This window comes from Lissotriton vulgaris, chromosome 8 (assembly GCF_964263255.1).
Source record: "Lissotriton vulgaris chromosome 8, aLisVul1.2, whole genome shotgun sequence".
In the NCBI taxonomy this organism is placed as follows: domain Eukaryota; kingdom Metazoa; phylum Chordata; class Amphibia; order Caudata; family Salamandridae; genus Lissotriton; species Lissotriton vulgaris.
Genome location: NC_141696.1, coordinates 1,546,674,077 through 1,546,696,763, shown reverse-complemented (window position 1 = coordinate 1,546,696,763; position 22,687 = coordinate 1,546,674,077). Strand labels below are relative to the sequence as shown.

Sequence of the window (22,687 nt, the reverse complement as noted above, 5' to 3'; positions counted from 1 at the left end):
GCCGGTGTTTTAGCCGGCAATGACGGCTGGGCTCTAGTTGTTTGGCCAACAGGGGCCTCCCTAGCCACATTCCTATCTGGGATGACTTCAGAAGGTTTAGATTGCACTTTCAGCAGGGTTTTCAAGGAGAAAAAGTTGTCCCTAGTTGCCTGTTCAAAATTGTCAAGTCTAACCCCCAGGTTCCTAACTTGGTCAAGTAACGGGTTAAACAGAGATTTTAACAAATTCTCGAGAGACTCGAGAGAAGTGACCTGATTAGCAAGAACCGGTGTGGCTGGGGGCAGGGGGGACGGTGTCGGGGGCTCGACTGCATGCTGGAAGGGGCCTATAGACCTAAGGGGTTCCAACTCCCCAGTGCCTTGGTGTGTAGTGCCCCTGTTTAGTTTTGTCCTGGAACGCTTATGAAGCATGGAATAATTCCCCCTCCTAGTGTTGATTCCCCTTTTCCTTTTCCTATGGACCCGCGGAGATGGGATCTGGGGAAGAGGTGATGTGTGAGGTGAGGGAACAATAGGAGCCGCGATAGACCTGTTGTCAAGAGGGCTGGCTATGTATGAGGGTGGGCCAGAAGCAATAGCCTCGTGCATGTTTGTGAGCAAAAGTTCACTGCTGAAATGTTATTTTCTAGGACATTGTACGGAATAAGCTGCCTCGCTACATGGGCCTAACCCTGGAATATAACACAGCTAGAAGTCTCTATCAGAAAAGTCTCTTTACATTCCATGAAAGGAGCTTTATATGAGTTGTAAGCAACTGTTTCCTACACTGCAAAATCTTTGGCATGTGAGTATGGGTACCATGTACGAGTGTGGTAATACCATGTTGATCATGTGACATGCTTCACAATCTGCTAATGCTTGTTCAGCTAGTGAATAAAACTATGCCCAAAGCATCCCTCCCCCACCCACACTACCTCCAATTGGTCAGCAAACACTCAATCATCCAAGAAAGCCATATGAAAGAACAACACGCAGTAGTAAATGCATTACCTTTTGCCTAGGCGATTAATAAGAAGCTGATTTTGTTGCAAGTTATAGCTTACTGAGTATTTGTACAATATAAGTAACAAAAAGACTGCTAAAGTGTTAAGACTTGTTTTAGTACAAGAAGGCAATATATTGTTCTGTTACTAGGGGTATCATAAATTGGGGAGATTAAGTAAATGGTGGAGGACAAAGATAAAAATAACCATGTACCTGATAAGTAGGCTTGAAAGTGGTGCAGCTATGGGGAGAGTAGGTAAAGGGTGGATAAAAAAACATGAAAGTAAATCGTAAGCGCTGTTATTGTACATCCAAAAATACAAAATTACAAAAACTAGATGAAAGGTTTTGTTTGGTTATTGTCCATTGTTAAGATAAACAAATGACATTTAACTTTACATTTTTCATTTTTCAAAGGAGCATTTGCGCAGTTGTTCGATGTTTGAAAGAAACAAACTGAAAGTGATATTGTTTTATTGGGATGCGCCAGTTTTTTTTTAAATTTATTACAGATTTCTCTTATAAAGTTTTTTTATTTTGCACTGCACAAATTTGTACTATTGCAAAAAAACTTAAAACATGAATATAAACTTGCAGTGTCATTAGCATTGTGATACTTATGGTTTACAATTTTTCTTTATTTAAACAGTACAATGTGACATTTTCAATTGTTATGCTATATTCTTTTAAGTTTGTATGTTGTAACAAATACTGCATTTTTTCAAGGTTTTTGTAATAATAAATCCCGGTGCCACTGCATCTGCTGCACCATTGAAATCATAACCCGAATGCTGCTAGATAACTGCACTTTGCCTGTTTTAAGAATGTGCAGCTGGTATGCTTTATAATATATAAGTATGATGGATTAAACCCAGATCCTTGTGACTGGGGGTGAATGTTTGCATTGTCCAGCATTCCGTCCATCAAGTGTTTCTTTTGCTTATAATATATAACAACGAAAATACAGGAGACTGTTTAAATTACTTGACAACTCAAACCCTTTTTAGCAACTATTGAGCTAAAATACCATGCATAAATTAGACAAAGCGTTTCCCTGTTTTACGAACGTGCAATTGATGTTCTTTATATTACATAACAATGACAATACAGGAGGCCTCCCACATTTACTGTAGCCAAAATTATGTTCTTAGATGTGTTGCTGACAGCAACTTATAATTTAATGAAAAACTGAAACACAACCTATACGATGCTCCTGTATGAGAATCGTGTGTAAACTTGCCGATGCATATATGGGAAAAACATGGAAGCTCTTCCCACACCCATTGCAACAGAATGTTATTTACACTTTGTGTGTGTTTACTAATTGACCATTAGACATAATAAATCATGAAAGTTCTTCCCTCACTAACTACACCTGGGGGTTTACACGAGGCGTCTTACATTTTATTAATAACTGAAACATCCTGCATATTTCATGGTTTTTTTCCTATGTGTAATTGCTGGTGGCATTTTAGGTATGTTGAGCTAGGCAAGCCCATTTCACCTCCAATGCATTTGTATGGGTAATCTTCTGAATGCCTTCACAGATAGATGGTTAGGACTTATGCTACAGTAAAGCTCTTTCCACATCCACCGCATGTGTGTTTTTTTCATTTCTATGTTAGCTGCCGACTATTAAGATGTATGGATTTACTAAAGCTCTTTCAACATTCATTGCATTTCTATGCTTTTTCTTCTGTATGACATCACAGATGGATGGTTAGGTCTGATGCTTGTGTACATCTCTTTCAACATTCTCTGCTTTTGTATGTTTATTTCCCCTGCATGTTAGATGGTGGCTCTTGGGATGCATGGATTTACAAAATGTATTCACAATTCACTGCAAGTGCATGGTTTCTCTGCTACATGTCTTTGCAGATGGATGGTTAGGATTGACCCTCAAGTGAAGACATTTCCAGATTCAGTCCATGTGTATGGTTTTTCCTGTGTGCATGCATTGATGGATATAGTTGATAAACGTGTAAAGCTCAATTCACATTCCCTTCATGTGTATGGTTTTTCCATTGTGTGTGTTAACTGGTGGCTCTTTAGATTTGAGGATCTACTAAAGCTCTTTCCACATTCACTGCATCTGTTTTTTCCCCTGTGTGTGTTAGCCGGTGTCTCTTTAGAGTTGCAGATATATTAAAGCTCTTTCCACATTCATTGCATGTGTATGGTTTTTCTCCTGTATGCAGGCACAGATGGATTGTTAGTTCTGATGCATTAGTAAAGCTCTTTCCACATTCACTGCATGTGTATGGTTTTTCTCCTATATGCCTTCGCAAATGGACTGCTAGGTGTGTTGCTTGAGTGAAACCCTTTCCACATTCACTGCATCTGTATGGTTTTTTCCCCTGTGTGTGTTAGCTGGTGACTCTTTAGAAAAGCAGATATACGAAAGCTCATTCCACATTCATTGCATGTGTATGGTTTTTCTCCTGTATTCCGACGCAGATGGATGGTTAGTTCTGATGCAATAGTAAAGCTTTTTCAACATTCACTGCATATGTATGGTTTTTCTCCTGTGTGTGTTCGCTTGTGGATCTTTAAAGCTGATGCTTGAGCAAAGCTCTTTCCACATTCGAAGCAAGTGTAAGGTTTTTCTCCTGTGTGTCTTCGCTTGTGGATCTTTAAAGCTGATGCTTCCGTAAAACTCTTTCCACATTCACTGCATTTGTATGGTTTTTCCCCTGTGTGGGTTAGCCAGTGGCGCTTTAGAGTTGCAGATAAACGAAAGCTCTTTCCACATTTGCTGCATGTGTATGGTTTGTCCCCAGTGTGTGTTAGCTGGTGTCTGTTTAGATGTGTAGATGTACTAAAGCTCTTTCCACATTCACTGCAAGTGTAAGGTTTTTCCCCTGTGTGAATTCGCTGATGTCTCCTTACATTTGATGCTTGAGTAAACCTTTTTCCACATTCACTACATCTGTATGGTTTTTCCCCTGTGTGTGTTAACCGGTGACTCTTTAGAGTTGCAGATATACGAAAGCTCTTTGCACATTCATTGCAGGTGTATGTTTTTTCTCCTGTGTGTCTTCGCTTGTGGATCTTTAAAGCTGCTGCTCCAGTAAAGCTCTTTCCACATTCACTGCATGTGTATGGCTTTTCTCCTGTATGTGTTCGCTTGTGGCTCTTTAAAGCTGATGCTTCAGTAAAGCTCTTTTCACATTCACTGCATGAGTATGGTTTTTCTCCTATATGCCATAGCAGATGGACTGCTAGGTATCTTGCCTGAGTGAAGCCCTTTCCACATTCACTGCATGTGTATGGTTTTTCCCCTGTGTGCATTCGCTGGTGTCTCCTTGCCTGTGATTGTCGAGTAAAACTCTTTCCACATTCACTGCATCTGTATGGTTTTTCCCCTGTGTGGGTTAGCCAGTGGCGCTTTAGAGTTGCAGATAAACGAAAGCTCTTTCCACATTCATTGCATGTGTATGGTTTTTCTCCTGTATGTAGCCGCAGATGGATTGTTAGTTCTGATGCTTTAGTAAAGCTCTTTCCACATTCACTGCATGTGTATGGTTTTTCTCCTGTGTGCCTTCGCAGATGGATTGTTAGGGTTGATGCGCGAGTAAAGCTCTTTCTTGTGTTCGCTTGTGGATCTTTAAAGCTGATGCTTGAGCAAAGCTCTTTCCACATTCGCAGCAAGTGTAAGGTTTTTCTCCTGTGTGTATTCGCTTGTGTTTCTTTGAAGCTGATCCTTCAGTAAAGCTCTTTCCACATTCGCTGCATGTGTATGGTTTTTCTCCTGTATGCCATCGCAGATGGATGTTTAGGTCTGATGCTTTAACAAAGCTCTTTCCACATTCACTGCATGTGTATGGTTTTTCCCCTGTATGCCTTCGCAGATGGACTGCTAGGGTTGTTGCCGCAGTGAAGCTCTTTCCACATTCACTGCATGTGTATGGTTTTTCTCCTATGTGTGTTCGCTTGTGGATCTTTAAAGCTGATGCTTCAGTAAAGCCCTTTCCACATTCACTGCATCTGTATGGTTTTTCCCCTGTGTGTGTTAGCCGGTGTCTCTTTAGATATGCAGATCTATGAAAGCTCTTTCCACATTCATTGCATGTGTATGGTTTTTCTCCTGTATGCCGACGCAGATGGATTGTTAGTTCTGATGCCTTAGTAAAGCTCTTTTCACATTCACTGCATGTGTGTGTTTTTTCTCCTGCGTGTCTTCGCTTGTGGATCTTTAAAGCTGATGCATCAGTAAAGCTCTTGCCACATTTGCTGCATGGGTATGGTTTGTCCCCAGTGTGTGTTAGCTGGCATCTGTTTAGATGTGTAGATGTACTAAAGCTCTTTCCCCATTCACTGCAAGCGTAAGGTTTTTCCCCTGTGTGAATTCGCAGATGTCTCCTTAAATTTGATGCTTGAGTAAACCTTTTTGCACATTCACTACATCTGTATGGTTTTTCCCCCGTGTTTGTTAACCGGTGACTCTTTAGAGTTGCAGATATACGAAAGCTCTTTGCACATTCATTGGAGGTGTATGGTTTTTCTCCTGTGTGTCTTCGCTTGTGGATCGTTAAAGCTGCTGCTTCAGTAAAGCTCTTTCCACATTCACTGCATGTGTATGGCTTTTCTCCTGTATGTGTTCGCTTGTGGCTCTTTAAAGCTGATGCTTCAGTAAAGCTCTTTTCACATTCACTGCATGTGTATGGTTTTTCTCCTATATGCCATCGCAGATGGACTGCTAGGTGTCTTGCCTGAGTGAAGCCCTTTCCACATTCACTGCATGTGTATGGTTTTTCCCCTGCGTGCATTCGCTGGGTGCTCCTTGACTGTGATTTTCGAGTAAAACTCTTTCCACGTTCACTGCATCTGTATGGTTTTTCCCCTGTGTGGGTTAGCCAGTGGCGCTTTAGAGTTGCAGATAAACGAAAGCTCTTTCCACATTCATTGCATGTGTATGGTTTTTCTCCTGTATGTAGCCGCAGATGGATTGTTAGTTCTGATGCTTTAGTAAAGCTCTTTCCACATTCACTGAATGTGTATGGTTTTTCTCCTGTGTGCCTTCGCAGATGGATTGTTAGGTTTGATGCACGAGTAAAGCTCTTTCCACATTCACTGCATGTGTATGATTTTTCCTCTGTGTGTGTTTGCTGATGGATCTTTAGGCTCGCTGTGTGAGTAAAGCTCTTTCCATTTTCACTACTTCTCTCTGTGTTTTCTGCGTTATGTGTGTGATATTTGCCCCACAGAGTCGATGACTCGTTAAAGGTCATCTTACATTCATTGCACCAAAATAAAAGTTCTGTTGAGTTGGTGTCGGTGTTTCGATGAGAAGTTATTAAAACTCTTCTCACAAACACAGAACCTTTATGTTATTTCTTCTCTTAATAATTAACTCTTAGTTGTGAATTGATGCTGAAATCGATTGCCATATTAACTGGGTCCTCATGGGTTTCCCCCTGTGCATGATTGGTGATGCTACTATAACACGGAGGAGAAGCTAAAGCTTGTCTTCCATTGTATGTGTTTTACTTTGGGGTTTAAAGTCAAAGTGTTGGCTATATTTTGGCATAAATCATATTAATGTGTTTGCTGACTGACCATTGTGTTTTCTGAACCACTAACTATATTTTAATAGTCACTAGATATGTATACTATTTGCAGTGTATCTGTTCTTAATAATAATGTTGAATAGTTACTGTTATTCTTGCAAGACTGATAACATATGCATGGTCTTCCTATAAGGAGCTGTGTCTTCAAACTGTGTTAAGAACATTCAGGTAGAACTGCAAAGTCTATTTCCTGCACGGTATTTATAAAATAAACACACAAAGAAACAAACTCATTACCAAGTCTTTATGTTCTAGATTAATGTATGGATTGTAGGGGCCAGCCAAACAGTGTTTATGATGGACTAACATCACAGCCTTTATATTATCATGTTAGAGAGGCTAGCATTGTTGTAACTACCTGATAATTATCTAAGATAAAGGGTGGTATCTAGCATATTTTAATAATGGTTGTGTTCTGCCAGTTTAATTTTTGGGATTTTAATTTAATTCAATCATTAGAGTCCAGCAGCATGTATGTCCTCAGCCTCTTGAAGTAGACAGATTGCACTTTATTTTCTTGCAGGATTTGTCTGTTCATGTACGAGTGTCATTGTTTCCAACAGAGATGTTCTATTTCGAATTACAGTTTGGCATAATTTCTGGTTCTTCTTGAGTATCAGATAGCTTTCAAGTCACATTTTCTTCATTACTCTTCGTCTTATTATGTGTTCAGGAATCTCCTATTTGGGGGATACAAGAATGTAATGTCAAAATCTATAAGCAGCCAAGTGTACACTATGTCTCCGATGAAATGTCAAACAATTAACACGAATAAATTCCAACCACAGGTTATTACTCTAGATAGCAATCCAGTCTATATTTTTAGCTCACTGTGCCACTATAGACAATAATCATTCTTGTGGAATTCAGCATTGATCTTGCTCCAAAATGAACAACCAAGTATGTACCAGAGTTTACCTGGATCTGAAGAGTAACATAGGCAACCATGCATAATGGAAATTACAGAGTTGGCCTAGGCCAGTGAGTTGTGGCGTATGTCCTATGGTAAAGCAAGACTATCAATTAATACATTTCACCTCATCCTGTTCATAACTTAGGAAAGAATAGCGTTACAATGAAAGTCATTGATCAGGCTCAGCAAGTGGCTTAAAGCTGCTGCTCATAGGACAGTTGCTGAAGAAACTCGCATGAGGCGCACAGGAAATGCCCCTAAACTTAATCAGCACCTGGGAAGATGATACAAAATGCTGTCTAAGGTGCTGTATGCATAGGAAATGTTGCCTTCCTGAAACAGAACAGAGCTCGATTATGTCCCTGTCAGTCTTTCTATAGAGTATTGTTGTTCACAATTAGAGTGACTAATTTAGAACTATTACACTTTGTAAGTATTCATTAGGCTATAACTGATGGCTCGTCGGGTTCATAGATCACAAACTTCATACTATATTTGCTGTTTGTATTTAAAGATCAATAAAACATAAGACATATGTCTCTGCATCAGAAATTGAGAACTTAAAGATCATCAAACAAAACTCAGAATACTTAAAGAAATGTCTAGTACTTTAAGGGAACCAAGCACATTCTAACTGTGCATCCAGTCCAACTAAAATTATCACCTATTAATAAATCTATTGCTAACTACGGACTTCCACCCAACCCAACCTACAAGTCTAAAACAGCAGCAGCTAGTGAGAGGTATTAATCCAAGAAACAACTAACCACAATGATGCCACAGACACGGATCACCATACAAGACCAAAGGGCATCATACTACATTTGAAAAGTAACCTGCAGATTCAGGAGCACGGACACAACCATCTCCAACCACAAACCAAACATCCTAAAATGCAGGGGCTGATATGAGGTTCAAGATGCAACCTCCAAGACATGTTGTGAGATAAATCGCAACAGCCCAGACGGCAACACGCAGTGATTTACAGACACAATACCTTTGGGCCAGAAGCATAAAAAGCATAGGTAAAAATAGCAGCACTGGAAAGCGGGTCAAGAGCATACGAATGAAGGGGGATGGTTCTAGGGTTAAATACTGTTGTACCCCTTCAGTGTTAATGGTCAATTGGTGCTCTGCAACCATACTCTTACCCTTTTCTACAGACCATCTGTTGCTGTCCAGGTACTGTAAGACCAGTTTTTTTAAGAGTAGCTCTGGGCAAGGTGTTCATGGTTGCCGGAGTAGAGAAGAATTCCGGATGCCCAATGTCATTGAGTGTATTTCTCACGTATTTAAGCCACTTGATATTATCAGCACCGGCCAAGCTAAGGCAATGTTTTATAACTTCCCTGTTCAAGCTAGTCTCCTGCTTTGCCTAGACATTATGCCACAGTAAGATAGGTGAGGAATTGATGATGTCCATGATATATGTGAGACCTAATTCACTGTGGACAACCTATGTTGCTGTGCCCCAAGGGGCAGCCAGTAGATAACGAAGGAAAGAGTTCTAGGAGCGTTGCAGACTATCTACGTGCTCGATCCCCCAGATCCCAGCTCCATAAGTGCCAGTTGATATACATTTGGCTTTATAGATCTGTAAGAGGGCCCTAACTGGCCTTCCTCCCAATTTTTTCGCAAAATTAATCAGTGCGCCCGTAGCCCTAGAGAACGCTATGCCTCTTGCCATTACGGCTGCCTGCCAAGTGCATCTCTTATCAAAATTGATGCCAAGGTATGAAAACCTATCTGTGTTCTCCGCCTTTCTACCGTCCAGGAAGATTGGACATTGTTTCTTTCTAGTCCCAGTTCCACAGGTGAAGGTTTTGGAGACATTTACATGTAGACCTCTATTTTTCATAAACTCGGTGAACTTCCCTACTGCCCTTTGTAGTCCTACCCTTGTTTATGACATTATAGCAGCAGCATCCGCATATGATGGTGGGGTATGCTCTGTTAAGATGTTGACCAACTGCATTTATATATAGGGTAAAGAGCAGGGGTGCTAAGATGCACCCCTGTCTTACTCCTCTGTGGATCTGAAACTTATCAGAGCACTCACCCCCCCCTTCCATATCTGACTCGTGCTCCTGCCCCCCTGTAAAGTTCTTTTATGAACAAGAGGATATGTTTATCTAAGCCGATCTCAGAAAGTGTCGCCCAGAGAAGCTCAAGGTCTATGCAATCAAATGCGGAACTTAAGTCCACGAAGGTCACGAAGAAGTTTCCTTTTTTTGCCTGAGTATATTTGGCTATTATTAGGGCTAGGTTTAAGCCTTGTTCAATGGTTCCTTTACCTGCTCTAAAACCATTTTGTAAATTCAAGATTACATTGTGCTCTTCTGTCCACTTCTGTATCCTACCCTGTCATACCCATCATGTGCTAGTCTTGGTTATATGCCCAGTATTCCCCGCTCCTAGTCAATCAATCAATCAAAATAAGCTTTATTCGGTTTTTGTTTAAAACCATAAAAGCAGCAAAGAAATACAAAACATATATAAATGACTCAACATATCATTTGCAAAGTAAAAAAGAAAAAACAACTATTAAAAGCAAACTAAAATCAGTTTGTCCATTCAGCTGAGTAAAAAGGTACGTACAAAAATCAGGAAAAAAGGGTAGTGAGTTGGTAGCACAAGGTTCATGGCATCCCCTTTTACCAAGAATTATGGTTCCATGTTGTTTGCCTTAGGGACGGATAGGGTCGGGGGCCGGGATAAAAATCGTGCAAGTCCCAGATGCGAATGGGGCCATCTTCCTCTTTGGGTTGGGAGGATCGCAAATAGGGGACAATGTTCATAGACTTGAATTTAATTAGAATGAGATCGCCCGGGATGTCTTTGGGCGATGTGCCTAGCCACCCCACCCTCCTGACACTCAAGATGCCGCCATCTAAAGCAGGTGGCAATGGTCTGTGTTGTTTTAGCCAGGAGATGGTTTTGTTTAACAAGTCTTGGTGAGTTTCAAATTTGCCCTGACTAGATGCAGGGACCCCAGAAAGAACAGTCACATAAGGGGCAGCTTCTGGAGGTAGGTTGATCCGATTCCTGCTTTCATGTACAATCCTGGGAACTCTATGGGGTACAGGTACGGAGTTAAAAGTAATGTTCCGGCCTCTTGGATTAGGTAGAGAGATGAGGGGTACAGGAGTTTGAGCTTTCATGAGTGTTGTGGGTTTGAAGTTGTCATTGTTGCTGGGGAAAATATGGTGAATGGGTGTGGCAGTTGAAATATGGTTCCTTAATAGTTTATTTTCGATACTGGTCAACCTATCTACCAGATTGTTGATTTTAGTAATCAGGGGTGATAGTGCAGTAATTAACAATTGCTCGATCTGGGCCAGTAGGGTCAATTGCAGTGGTGATGTTGGGTCAGATGTTTTGTTCACCACCTCAGTCGGCAATATTGTCGGTGGATTGGAGGGTTGTAGTGAGGGACTAGTGCACATTTTGTCGGTATTCTCGGTGTCTTTATCATTTACCTTATCAGCATCTCTACCCACTATAGGGGGGGTAGATACGTCCTGGACATAGTTCGTACCACACAGGGCATTCAGCTCCTACCAGATGGACATGATGTGGGAACATTGCAGTGTCAGAATCGATAATGAAGAGATACAATACCTCCAACTTCGTAACAGCCAAGTGGGGTGGCCCGACCCGGCCTCTTCGTGCCTCTGAGGGCCACAGAGGGCCCACCCTTTGCCCGGGCTTCGCTCGGCGTCCCGCTCGCGTCCCGCGAAGCGGTGCAGAGCGCTGTTTATGGCGCCTCCTGGCGCAGCGTTGTGTCACTGAAGCTGTGCCGCCGCTGTGGCAGCCGGGAGTTGTGGTCCCGGGGCGGCGGCGCTGATCCCAGCAGGTGATGACTCATGGCGGTGGCGGCTTCGTTGTGGGGCTTCCTCTCCCTGCCCCTGGTGAGTGCTCGGCTGTCCCCCCCGCTCCGCCGGGCAGAGCGCTGTTTATGGCGCCTCCTGGCGCAGCGTTGCGTCACTGAAGCTGCGCCGCCGCTGTGACAGCCGGGAGTTGTGGTCCCGGGGTGGCGGCGCTGATCCCAGCAGGTGATGACTCGTGGCGGTGGCGGCTTCGTTGTGGGGCTTCCTCTCCCTGCCCCTGGTGAGTGCTCGGCTGTCCCCCCCGCTCCGCCGGGCAGAGCGCTGTTTATGGCGCCTCCTGGCGCAGCGTTGCGTCACTGAAGCTGCGCCGCCGCTGTGACAGCCGGGAGTTGTGGTCCCGGGGTGGCGGCGCTGATCCCAGCAGGTGATAACTCGTGGCGGTGGCGGCTTCGTTGTGGGGCTTCCTCTCCCTGCCCCTGGTGAGTGCTCGGCTGTCCCGCTCCTAGTCATACGGCAGTCATTATCAATATGTGTCCACACACTCCATCAAACTTGCTGTGAATGGCGTTATTTACACAATAAACGTATCCAAAGGGCAAAATGCTAGTGAAACATATTGGGTCTTATATAGAAATGTATTACTCAAATCTACTCACTAAATTAATTATATGTTTGTGCAAAAAAACGTTAATAGATTTCACTTTTGTTTTAATAAAACCAGCTCAAATGAAATGCTTTGCAACAATGCTAAAACAAAACATTTTGTAATAGAAAGTGGTATTATTCTTGTCTGTGCAAAACATGCTACCATCTAACATAAATGCTCTGTAAAAGGTAATTTCAGGTAGCTTGGTAATCACAGAACACAAGGCAAGATGCAGCCCATGTAACTGGACAGGCTGCTCTGAAAATATTGCATTATCAATGGCTGGGGGCGCTCCTTGACCATATGTGCATAGCAACAAGTGTCCTAATACCCAGTGTTTGGAAACGTGCAGATTAGTGGGCCTCCTACAGGCTGATAGCTTTGCTTAATTCGGACACCAAAATACAGGCTAAAGTACTGGCAAACTGACTCAGAAGGGTAATCTTGGATATGATTTATGCCATATAGATCAACAAAAGTTAACCTTTGTTGTCTCTATAATAACATTGCTGCAATAGAAGAAGTTGCGGTCCTGTTGGCGGTAGCCTCACTGGACACCAATAAGGCGTTCGATTCAGTGGACTAGCCCTTCCTATATATATTTGAACAAGATGGGAATTGGCCCAACTTCTTGAAATGGGTCCGGTCGCTCTACACTAACTCTAGGGCGCAGCTAAAAGTCAATGGTGTCCTCTCTCGGGAATTCACCATAAAAGAGCGGCACGAGGAAGGGCTGCCCCCTATCACTAGTGCTATTTGCCCTAGCGATAGAGGTGATGGTGGCATTGATTCGTGTTGATGCCCAAATCTTGGGCTGGCGATGAGATCACCCATGGGAGGAACGTCTATCCATTGATGCGGATGATACTCAATATTGCACCTAGCAAACCCGGATTTTGTTGTTGCATATAGGTGACATCGTCACTATTTATGGGAACTCCGGCTTTGGGATAATCTGGGAGAATTCCCTAATAGTTCCGATGGGCGGCTGGGAAGCCAAGGGCCACCAATGTTGCCACCCAGCGCTTTAAAAAACTGGGTCTGTGGATCTCAAACAAAGATGATACCCACTATGAGGATAATCTGATCCCACTGATTAGTAAGCTAGACAAAGATGTAAAACACTGGAGGGCACTACCACTGTTGGATTCACCTTTATACTGCAGAATAGCACATGTGCCTTGCCCAACACTTTCTTCCTCGCAATAAATAGGCTCCTGAGATTCCTATTCTGGCTAGACAGCCCACCACAAATAGCACTCCAAACAATTCAACGGTCTTCCTATGATGGGGTATAGCACTATCTAACATATGCAAATACTAGGCTTGGCTGAAGTGGCACAGATCAGTGTTGACAACAAATGGGCTACGTACCGCTAGAGTATCCCGCCTTCCTACTGGATTGTCTGACTGGGCATGAGGGGCTATCTGCATGCACTGCACAGTGGAGAATGCTTAGCTGATGCCCCCATGCAAAATTGGCAACTACGTGGCATAGATAACCAAGTGAAATGGAATGGGAGAGGAGATTGACTTCAAAGACACCACTGTGGCTGGGCACAAGACTGGGCTGGGTGACTACATTACCAGGCTTAACAAAATGGGGCGACATCAGCCTCTCCACCTTGGAAGATGTGTGGATGCAAATGGTAATGTACCTTTTGCACATCTAAGGATACAGTATAACAGTGCACCCACACAGGTATTTAACAAGGGACAACTGTGCCACACACTGAAAGCCCAGATATCATCTAGGGAGGAAACTAAATTACTGCTGGAGAGGAGGTTGCTGAACTTCCACTGGACCACGAAGGCAATGTCCCTTAGATATGACACTTTACTGACTAACATGCAAAAGGAGCGTGATCGATTGAGGTCCCGTTGGCAAACTGATGTGTGGGAACTAGTGTGCAGTAGAGATTCAGGCACATTTCTAGCTGATTCAGCTGAAAATACAACAAAGAAGCTTTAACAGTAAGTTATTTTTACATAAAATACGGATGGCCAGTGACAAAACGTGCCTGCGCACCTGCATCCAGGAGGGTACATTCATACATGGCTCCAAGCTACGCCCTTTCTGGGAGGGAGTTACTGAGAGGCTGGAAAGCACCGCAGGTGCACCCGCTGACAGACAGGCAGCCCTAGGCTTGCTGGGGATATGGCAGGACTCGGATGTCTCCTCTTATAAAAACAATCGCTGGTTAAGTTGGACTTCCAGCTGGCAAAAAGGGAGAGTGCATGGCTATGGGGGAACCCAACTAACCAGCAGGTGTGGAACTGGGAAAGGGAAGTGAACATATACTGTGCCAAGGAAAAGCTGGTATACAAGTGAAAGGGTGTGGAGATGAAATCTGAGAACATTTGGGGAGATTGGGAGGGACCATTTGGGGTGATTGGTATACCGGATTGCATGGGTGACCAGCTGGGCCCAGAGTAGAGACAGGGACAGAGCAGTGCTAATGGAGATTATGGACCGCTAAGATGGTGCTCAACCCCTTCACCCCCCAGTCTTATTGCGATACAGATTCTCCATTCTGAACAGAGTGGAACTATTCATTCACCACTTGGGTTAGGGAATTGTAAACGTGCAAATATCTGTGCAATTATTTAATTGTTTGACTGTTATGTTATGTTTGTTTTGAAATGCAAATAAAATACATTTAAAAACAAAACAATGGCTGTATCAGTCAGTGCTTATGATGGATGACACTTCTAAATCTAGTGGCAAAGGATGGCCTTGGTACTGGGGTGGGGACTGAGAGCACCTTCTTTCTCAGGACGTCCAGTTTACCTGCGTTATGTATGCAGGAACTGGCCTGAAACACTAAATTATGTAGTCTGTGTATGTATATTTGTTCCTTTTACAGCAGGGGTGCAAATAATGGGTGTTGTCGCTTTTCAAATCAATTGACAAGCAGAGACATTGGAGCTACAGCCCTGATCCGTAAATATCTTGCGGTGTCCTTGGCACAGTCTTTAAAAGGGGATTAACAGCACAGAAAAGTATTTTTATGTTTTAGAATTACCTGATCGCTGTAGTACCGGCTGTGTCCTTTTGCAAAACAATGCTCACATTGTATGCTCTTGCACAAGTCTGGGGCTAGGAGGAATTTGAGGAGGTCTTTGGATGCCAGTGCATTTTATAAACACATGTTTTAAGTATCGTAGGACTCTGATGACTTGGAGCTCATTCTATGAGTAAACTATGGGGAGGGAGTATTCCTCTTGAATTACAACTTGTGAAACAAAAGTTAAACATTGACCACATTACCCTAGGTGCATTAATTCACGTATCTACACATACAATTGTAAACCGTGAACAACGCTTTCTACACAGATCTCTGCATGACAAGTATGGTCACCATAGATGCAAGTGTGAAATTCTAACTTTATAGATAAGAAAGTAAACACTTTAGACCTCTTTAACCGCATCGCTGCTGCTGTGATTATTGCGCTGTGCGGCTGTTTTCCTTTTCCCGCGATACATGACGAGCTCAGCTCGTCATCAGCACAGGCCACCCGTGGCTGATGATGAGCTGAGCTCGTCATCAGCATCGAAAAGGTTAAGAATGGCTTGTAATAGTGTAAACACCAGACCTCTAGGAGAGTCTATGACCATAATGATGAAGGTAGCCACAAATGTGCACATACTACTTGACAATACAAAGGAAAACCAGGAGCCAGCACTGAATGTTACAATGCCAGCCTAAAAGGTGTTCTCAATGGTAAACAGACATAATATCGATTGCAAAATATCGTTTGGACAAAATATCGAGTAAAAAATATAGACTAGCCAAAATATCGACTAGACATAATATAGACTACAAAAATATCGAGTAATATCGATATTAATAGCCAAAATATCGAAACAAAAATATAGACTAGACATAATATCGACTAGATAGAATATAGAAAAAAAAATCGAAAATAAGGTAGTTATTAATAATTTTTAATAATTGTGTAATATAAATCTGTAGCGGGTTGTGGGTTTATAGGGGAATAGGGTGGGAAGTAATTTATTTATAATTAATTAATTATGTAAATAATTATTAATTGTTAATTAATTATTAATTGGTAAATAATGAATATAATTTGTAAAAAATAATAAATAATAAATAATTCATTTTTAGTAAATTATTTTCTGTAGCGGGTTGTGGGTTTATAGGGGAATAGCGTGGGAAGTAATTTAATTATAATTAATTAATTATGTAAATTATTATTAATTGTTAATTAATTATTAATTGGTAAATAATTAAAATATAATTGGTAAAAAACTAATAAATAATAAATAATTAATATTTAGTAAATTATTTTTTGTAGCGGGTTGTGGGTTTATAGGGGAATAGGGTGGGAAGTAATTTTATTATAATTAATTAATTATGTACATTAATAATATATATATATTTTTTTTCCCTTTTTTTATCCTCATTTTGCGGGTTAAGTAAAAAGAAAAGAAAGGCGTTTAATTGTTAATTCATTATTAATAGGTAATTAATTAAAATATAATTGGTAATTAATTATAAACATTTAATTGATAAATAATTAATATTTAGTAAATTATATTCTGTAGCGGGTTGTGGGTTTATTGGGGGATAGGGTGGGATAGGGTGGGAAGTAATTTAATAATAATTAATTAATCATGTTAATTAATAATAATTGGTAAATAATTATTAATTGGTAATTAATTAAAATATAATTGGTATTTAATAATAAATATTTAATTGATAAATAATTAATATTTAGTAATTTATTTTCTGTAGTGGGTTGTGGGGATAGGGTGGGAAGTTATTTAATAATAATTAATTAATTATGTAAATTAATTAAAATTGTTAATTGTTAATTAATTAATAGACTTTTTAACCCCTACGCTATCCAGCGCTTTCCCTACTGTTGCACCCACTGGAGTGGGAATAGTAATTTTAACCCCCTACGCTATCCAACGCTTTCCCTACTGTTGCACCCACTGGAGTGGGAATAGTAATTTTTACCCCTACGCTATCCAGCGTTTTTCTACTGTTGAATTCACTGTACTTGTTACAATACACTGGGTTGGTGGTCATTTCTAAATTTGGATAGCGGGGATGGAGTAATTTACTCTGTTGCCCTGAGGGAGTAAAAGCCCCTCTTCCAAATTATATATCGAGTCCTTAATCATCAATGGCAAGCTGACCTCCAAGATGTGCATAAATATGCACCGGATAAAGATGACATATCATATATTTGAACTAATAGATGTGCTGTCAAAGTACGACTTTCCAATTGGCTTGAAAGATATATCTGCGAGAGTCTGAAAACTCAAACCTACGGGAGAAATGTGCAAAATGTTTACGCAATGCAGCACCAAAATTTCAGCACTTCGTTGCGTCAAGGGGAGTGTGAAAAACGGTGGTATTTCTACCATGATATGGCGCTGCTTTTCATCCCCCCCAGCGCTGGTGAACTTCAGGCTGCCATTCCCGAAACACACTTGTGCACCATGGTGCAAGAGGGTGTGCATTCCATCAAGAATAGTTTAAATACTGATAGGATCGTTTTCCTGCTCAAAAATTATGTTTTAATATTTTACCCACTTGGTTTGTCTGCTGTATAATGCAGCACACATGCAAAGTATTGACAAACTAAAATGTTTCTCCTCCGTTACGCCTGCCTCCAGGAAGCATAATGTTTTGCTTTAAACCTTTTTATAAAACTGCTAATAGAGAAGTATTCGCATCAATACCCATGAATGGTTGCATGAAAACACCCATGGAACAACCCTTCGAAGCAAAGTAGCGCATAGTGCTGCTTTTTATCACTTTGGTCAACTTTCCAATGAAAATCCTGATTTGCTTTAGAAAGTAAATATCATCAAAATGCAGTGCGCTGGGTTTGCTGAGCGCAAACCAGACAGAGGTAAGATCGCTCCATTCTTGATGAGTTGGTGGGTCGGTGCGTGCTGCGCAGGGTGGCTGCTGGTCCCATGTGACCAAAAGAGAGGAAAAAAAGTACACTGATATCAAGGTTAATGGCCAATTAGCTCAGTGTTGATGCACGTTTTGGGAGTCTTGTATGGGGTGTCAGACAGACTGGCATTGTATGCTGATGAGGTCCGGACATTCCTTGATGAACCTCAGCAGTCAGCTCTCTGGGGCCTTCAGATCTTTGGGAAATTCTCTGCTTCCTCTCAAGAAAGATAAATCCTCTGTGTATCTCATCAGGTACCACCCTTCACTGTTGGAAAGCGCTTTCAGGTCCTAACAGATTTAAAAAGCTCAGGGTATACTTTATGGAGACTGTGCAGAGGGCCTGGAACCAACATTTAACTGCAGCTAGATCGCCTGACCCAGCCTGGGGCTCAGGACAGGACTCCCCCTGTCCTTTTTGGGATTCTCCTCAATCGTTAAGATGGTAATCTTGCTCCACTTATTATACCAACTACATAATTATCCATATATTATTCCCTGCTACCTCTTCACTTGAATGGACGCTCCCTTGTTAGATGTTCTGGGGCACTACTTCCGGTTCCCTCCGCCCCAGAATTACAATGTCAAAATGCTTCAAATCCATGTATGAGGGACGTATAGAGGCTATAATGACCTCATATCATAGGTAAACCCATTTCATTATTAGAAATGAATGGTGGTTTGATATCTGGTGGGTACCCTGCCTTTGCCTCTGACAAAGGGCTGATGTGGAGGACAAAGGGGAATCGTTTTTTTAGGGATAGACCCCCTTCCCTCCCTCTTGCCACAAGAGTGGCGTTTCCGGTTTGGAATGAAGCTATTAGGTCTCTGGATATGTTGCATGACAAGCAAGACACTCCTGCAGGTGGGGTGTTGGCTAGGGCAGATGTCTGGGTTACAGGGACTCCGGTGGAGAGACGCAATCTCTAAGATTGGGAATGTCATGTCCAGTTACACTGAAATTATTTACAGAGCTCAATAGTGAATATAACCTCCACTGTAGTCAATTCATTAGACTTCCGAACCGCCCGTGTGCTCTTATTCCTCACATAAAAGACCTGGAGAAGCTCCCCAAATAAGGCAAGAGAAGTTTTAATGGAGGAATTGAGGTCATAAAATCTCAGAAGCCTATAGCTCTTTAGCAAATTGCTCACCCGACTCTTTTGTCCAATTGTAGGAGGAGTTGGTATGGGGAAAGGGTTCCCTAATGTAAGACGAATCAAGGGAGGCATGGGCGTTCCCCCAGGTAGTAGTGACTGAATCACAGATTAGGATCATACATATGAAATACATACATAGGGCCAAAATCACATGAAACAGGCTGTGGAAGATGAGATTTATTTTATTATATTATTTATTATTTATATATACTTTATATTCATATCATTGTATTAATATTATACTAGCAGCCAGGCCTGACGTTGTCCGGGTATGAAATAGAATGTGTGGCAAGGGAAATGTATTTTAAAATCTTGCGGTAGACACATTTTTTTGTTTCATTAGAATAGGGATGGAGAAGGCCCAGCTGCAGCCCTGGTTGATGTTAATAGGCGCGTGTAATTGGTGTAGTGATCCGCCGCCTGAGCACGGCTACAGCCCTGGTTGATGTTAGCAGACGCGTGTAATGTTGTTTAATGAGAGAGTTATCAGCCGCGGGAAAATCCGTTTAATGAGAGAGTTGAGTGACAGCGAGTAGGAGAGGCTGCAGTAATTGTCCCCGCAGACACGCTCATTTGCATGTTCCCCCGCTTGAGGCCCAGATGCAGGCCTGTTTGATGTTAGTAGGCATGTGTTCCCCTGCTTGAGGCCCAGCTGCAGCCCTGGTTGATGTTATCAGGCGCGTGTAATTAGTGTTCTGATCCGCCGCCTGAGCCCGGCTAGAGCCCTGGTTGATGGTAGCAGGCGCGTGTAATTTCGTTGAATGAGAGAGTTCAGTAACAGCGCGCAGGAGAGGCTGCAGTAAAGTTACTTACCAGGCCTCCAGGTGAACGCGTTTGTCACGCCCACAGCACACGGCCACAGCAGACGATCTTCTGATTAATGTACGACCCACTTGGCATGAAGGGCGGAACGTAGCACACGCCCCCAGCGTGCCCCTTGATGCTGCGCAATTGTGTTCACATGGCATGAAGGCCGGACACACACCCCCAGCGTTTCTCACGCCCCCAGCGTGTCACGCCCCAGCGTGTCACGCCCCCAGCATGCCCCTTGATGCTGCGCAGCAACGTAATTGGCGCTTGTATGTACGACTCACATGGCATGAAGGGCAGACACACGCCCCCAGCGTTTGTCACACCCCCAGCGCTTGTCACACCCCCAGCACACGCCCACAGCCCACAATGTGATGGCCGTACCACACGCCCCCAGCGTTAGTCACGCCCCCAGTCCACGTCCACAGCACAACGCAGACACGCTCACAAGAGACTACTTTGCTGGCACGGTTCATTTACCTTTTAAATGTATAGAAGAGTTGGCCTAACGGCTAAGGCGCTCAACCTCGGACCTGGGGATCTGGGTTCGAGTCTTGGTAACGACGCCAAACATCCTGTGATTCTGGGCAAATCACTTAATCTCCCAGTGCCTAACAAAAATGAATGTGTGTCCTCATGTAACGTCACTGGTGCTATGTAAAGCGCTCTGATACCTGATTCAGTTCGGCTCAAGTTCGCGCTATATAAAACTCTGCAAAAAAGAAATATGGTGGAAGTCTGCATAGCCTATATCCTTCTGCTGCAACTGGCCTTACCAATGCCGTATTGGGTGTTGTGATTGGTGCTGTGGTTACTGACATTACCCACCTCAAAGGTTTAGGCTCTCTCTTTATAATATTAGTATGGATTATAAATATTTGTAGAGTGCACTGTGACCAGACAGGTATCTTGGCGCTAAGAGCAGTTATTGCCTACAAGCGGGAAGAAACCTCAGCATAGCACTTAATTACAGGCATTCACTATTTAGGGAACAGCCAGGTCCAACGTATATGTGGATCTGACAACACAGTTTCTAACAAATGGAAACCGACTTCCAATAGAAGTTAAAGTAGAAGTAAATCTGAGCAACTGTTTTTATCTTTTGTATAGCATGCTTTTATGATTTTTAATAATCGAATAAAGTGGTTTTGACTCTGACTCTGACTCTAGAAGTAAGTAGAGGAACAATTTCAGTAGAACTAACGACCTACTAAGGTCCCGAGCAAATAGAACCCGAACATGTAAATCTTAAACTTGTATGGGATGGCCCTCCAACAACTCAAAAAAACTGAGAGGAGCGAAGAGAAAACAATAACCCCCTGCCCCCCAGTAAGATTCATCGGAAATGAAAAATCTAGCTTCTGTATGGGACATTTTGTTTAGAACATCGCAGCTAACACTGGACGCCCTTTCTTATCAGTCAGGGAAAATTAATGCTCACATTGATTTATTAAACATAATGGCAGCTTCAGTATCTGGAATTGACTGGAACATGGCCAAATTAAAAATTTTGATAAAACATACACAAAATGTGCAGCCTCAGGCACAATAGACTGCACATATACTCCAGTGGTAAACAAACTTGTTATAATTCCTGAGGCAATGTATGCATTAATAGACGATCTAAAACCAAATCTAATATCTCCATGAAACAGCAAAGTCCATCTCCAGGACAGTCAACAAAATCACCCAGTAGAAAAATGTCCATCTTCCCAGGAAATAAAAGGATAGAAAGATGAAGAAAGAAACAACCCTCCTCCCATGCAGGACGGGCACACACCCAAAACAATAACCACTACAGATGAAATTCCTCTTCAAACCACAGAGAATATTGAAGCCAAATCCCAACTAAAAGCAGCATCTCTCTCCTGCCCTCGCCACTGAGCAGGATATCAATGAATCTCATCAGTGCTTCTAACTCAATCTGAACCCAAAACATTCTAAGAAACAGAAAAAATTGTGCAAAGCAAGAAATATACAAACAGCAAACAGTGTAATGCACAAGGCGTCACTACAATAATCCAGCAAAGTAATAAAAGTGCAACAATGCAAGAGGAATCGGATGTAAAACGTGAAAATGACAAAGCCTTGGTAAAAAATATTGAGCCATTCCCAATCTTTGATAAACTAAAAGGATTTCAAAAAGAGAAGGAGATAAATGAAAATCTGGACTATGAGAGAAATCAAGCAATATCATCCCCTCTTAAAAAGGATAGTACTAAAAGTAAACAACTAGGTAAAGAAAAGGAACAAAAGGAGACGGAGCCCAAACAGAATGTACTAACCCGCAAGGACAGGGTTGCAGGAGTGGGGTTAACCAAATCCAAAATGAAGACGAGGGTAGTACAAGCTCCAAAATAATGTTTACGCCTACATATCAATCAAGATGAAGGTATGAAATTCTGAACAGAGACAATATTCTTAAACTTCTGCAGGCAGTGCCTTCTCTAGCGGAAATTACATCAGCCGACATAGATGTCCTTGAATTTATCAAAACACGAGATGATAAGGCCCAAGAACAAATCCTAATTATGTAGGCATGTAGCCCTACTGCTAAAATGGTACTTCAGAAATAGGACAGTCTATAGTCCAGGGGTATCCAAGTCAAATGGCCCCTTCTCCTTCCTATCCAGCACTATTTGCCTCAGTAAACCCGGTACCAATGAGGAATAATCACAGAAATGTCAGACAACATTACTCAAGTTTGACAAACCTAGTAGGGAGTACTTCAAGCATCTCCTCCTGCATCAAAAAAAACAAGAGAACATCAGATCAAATGGGAAAGATAAATTCAAAATATAAGTTGCCTAACTGATGCCCTGCATGGGAAGAA

At 42.1% G+C, this 22,687-nt stretch overlaps 1 protein-coding gene across 3 annotated transcripts in view; it reads right to left on the bottom strand.

Annotated features, from left to right (window-relative positions):
* Positions 1 to 1,451: 1,451 nt before the first annotated feature.
* The window catches only part of LOC147700338 (uncharacterized), a 53,513-nt gene continuing 32,277 nt past the window's right edge, over positions 1,452 to 22,687 (bottom strand). The window contains exons 1-2 of one of the 3 annotated variants that reach the window (XM_086935706.1): positions 11,088 to 11,401; positions 1,452 to 7,233 (exon numbers count right to left, since the gene is read on the bottom strand). In XM_086935706.1, the coding sequence (XP_086791832.1) occupies positions 4,541 to 6,214 (1,674 nt within the window). In that variant the 5' untranslated portion in view covers positions 6,215 to 7,233; positions 11,088 to 11,401 and the 3' untranslated portion in view covers positions 1,452 to 4,540. Of the gene's footprint in view, positions 7,234 to 11,087; positions 11,402 to 22,687 lie in introns of those variants that run through there. The other 2 variants (XM_086935705.1, XR_015299406.1) reach the window with 2 other exon arrangements.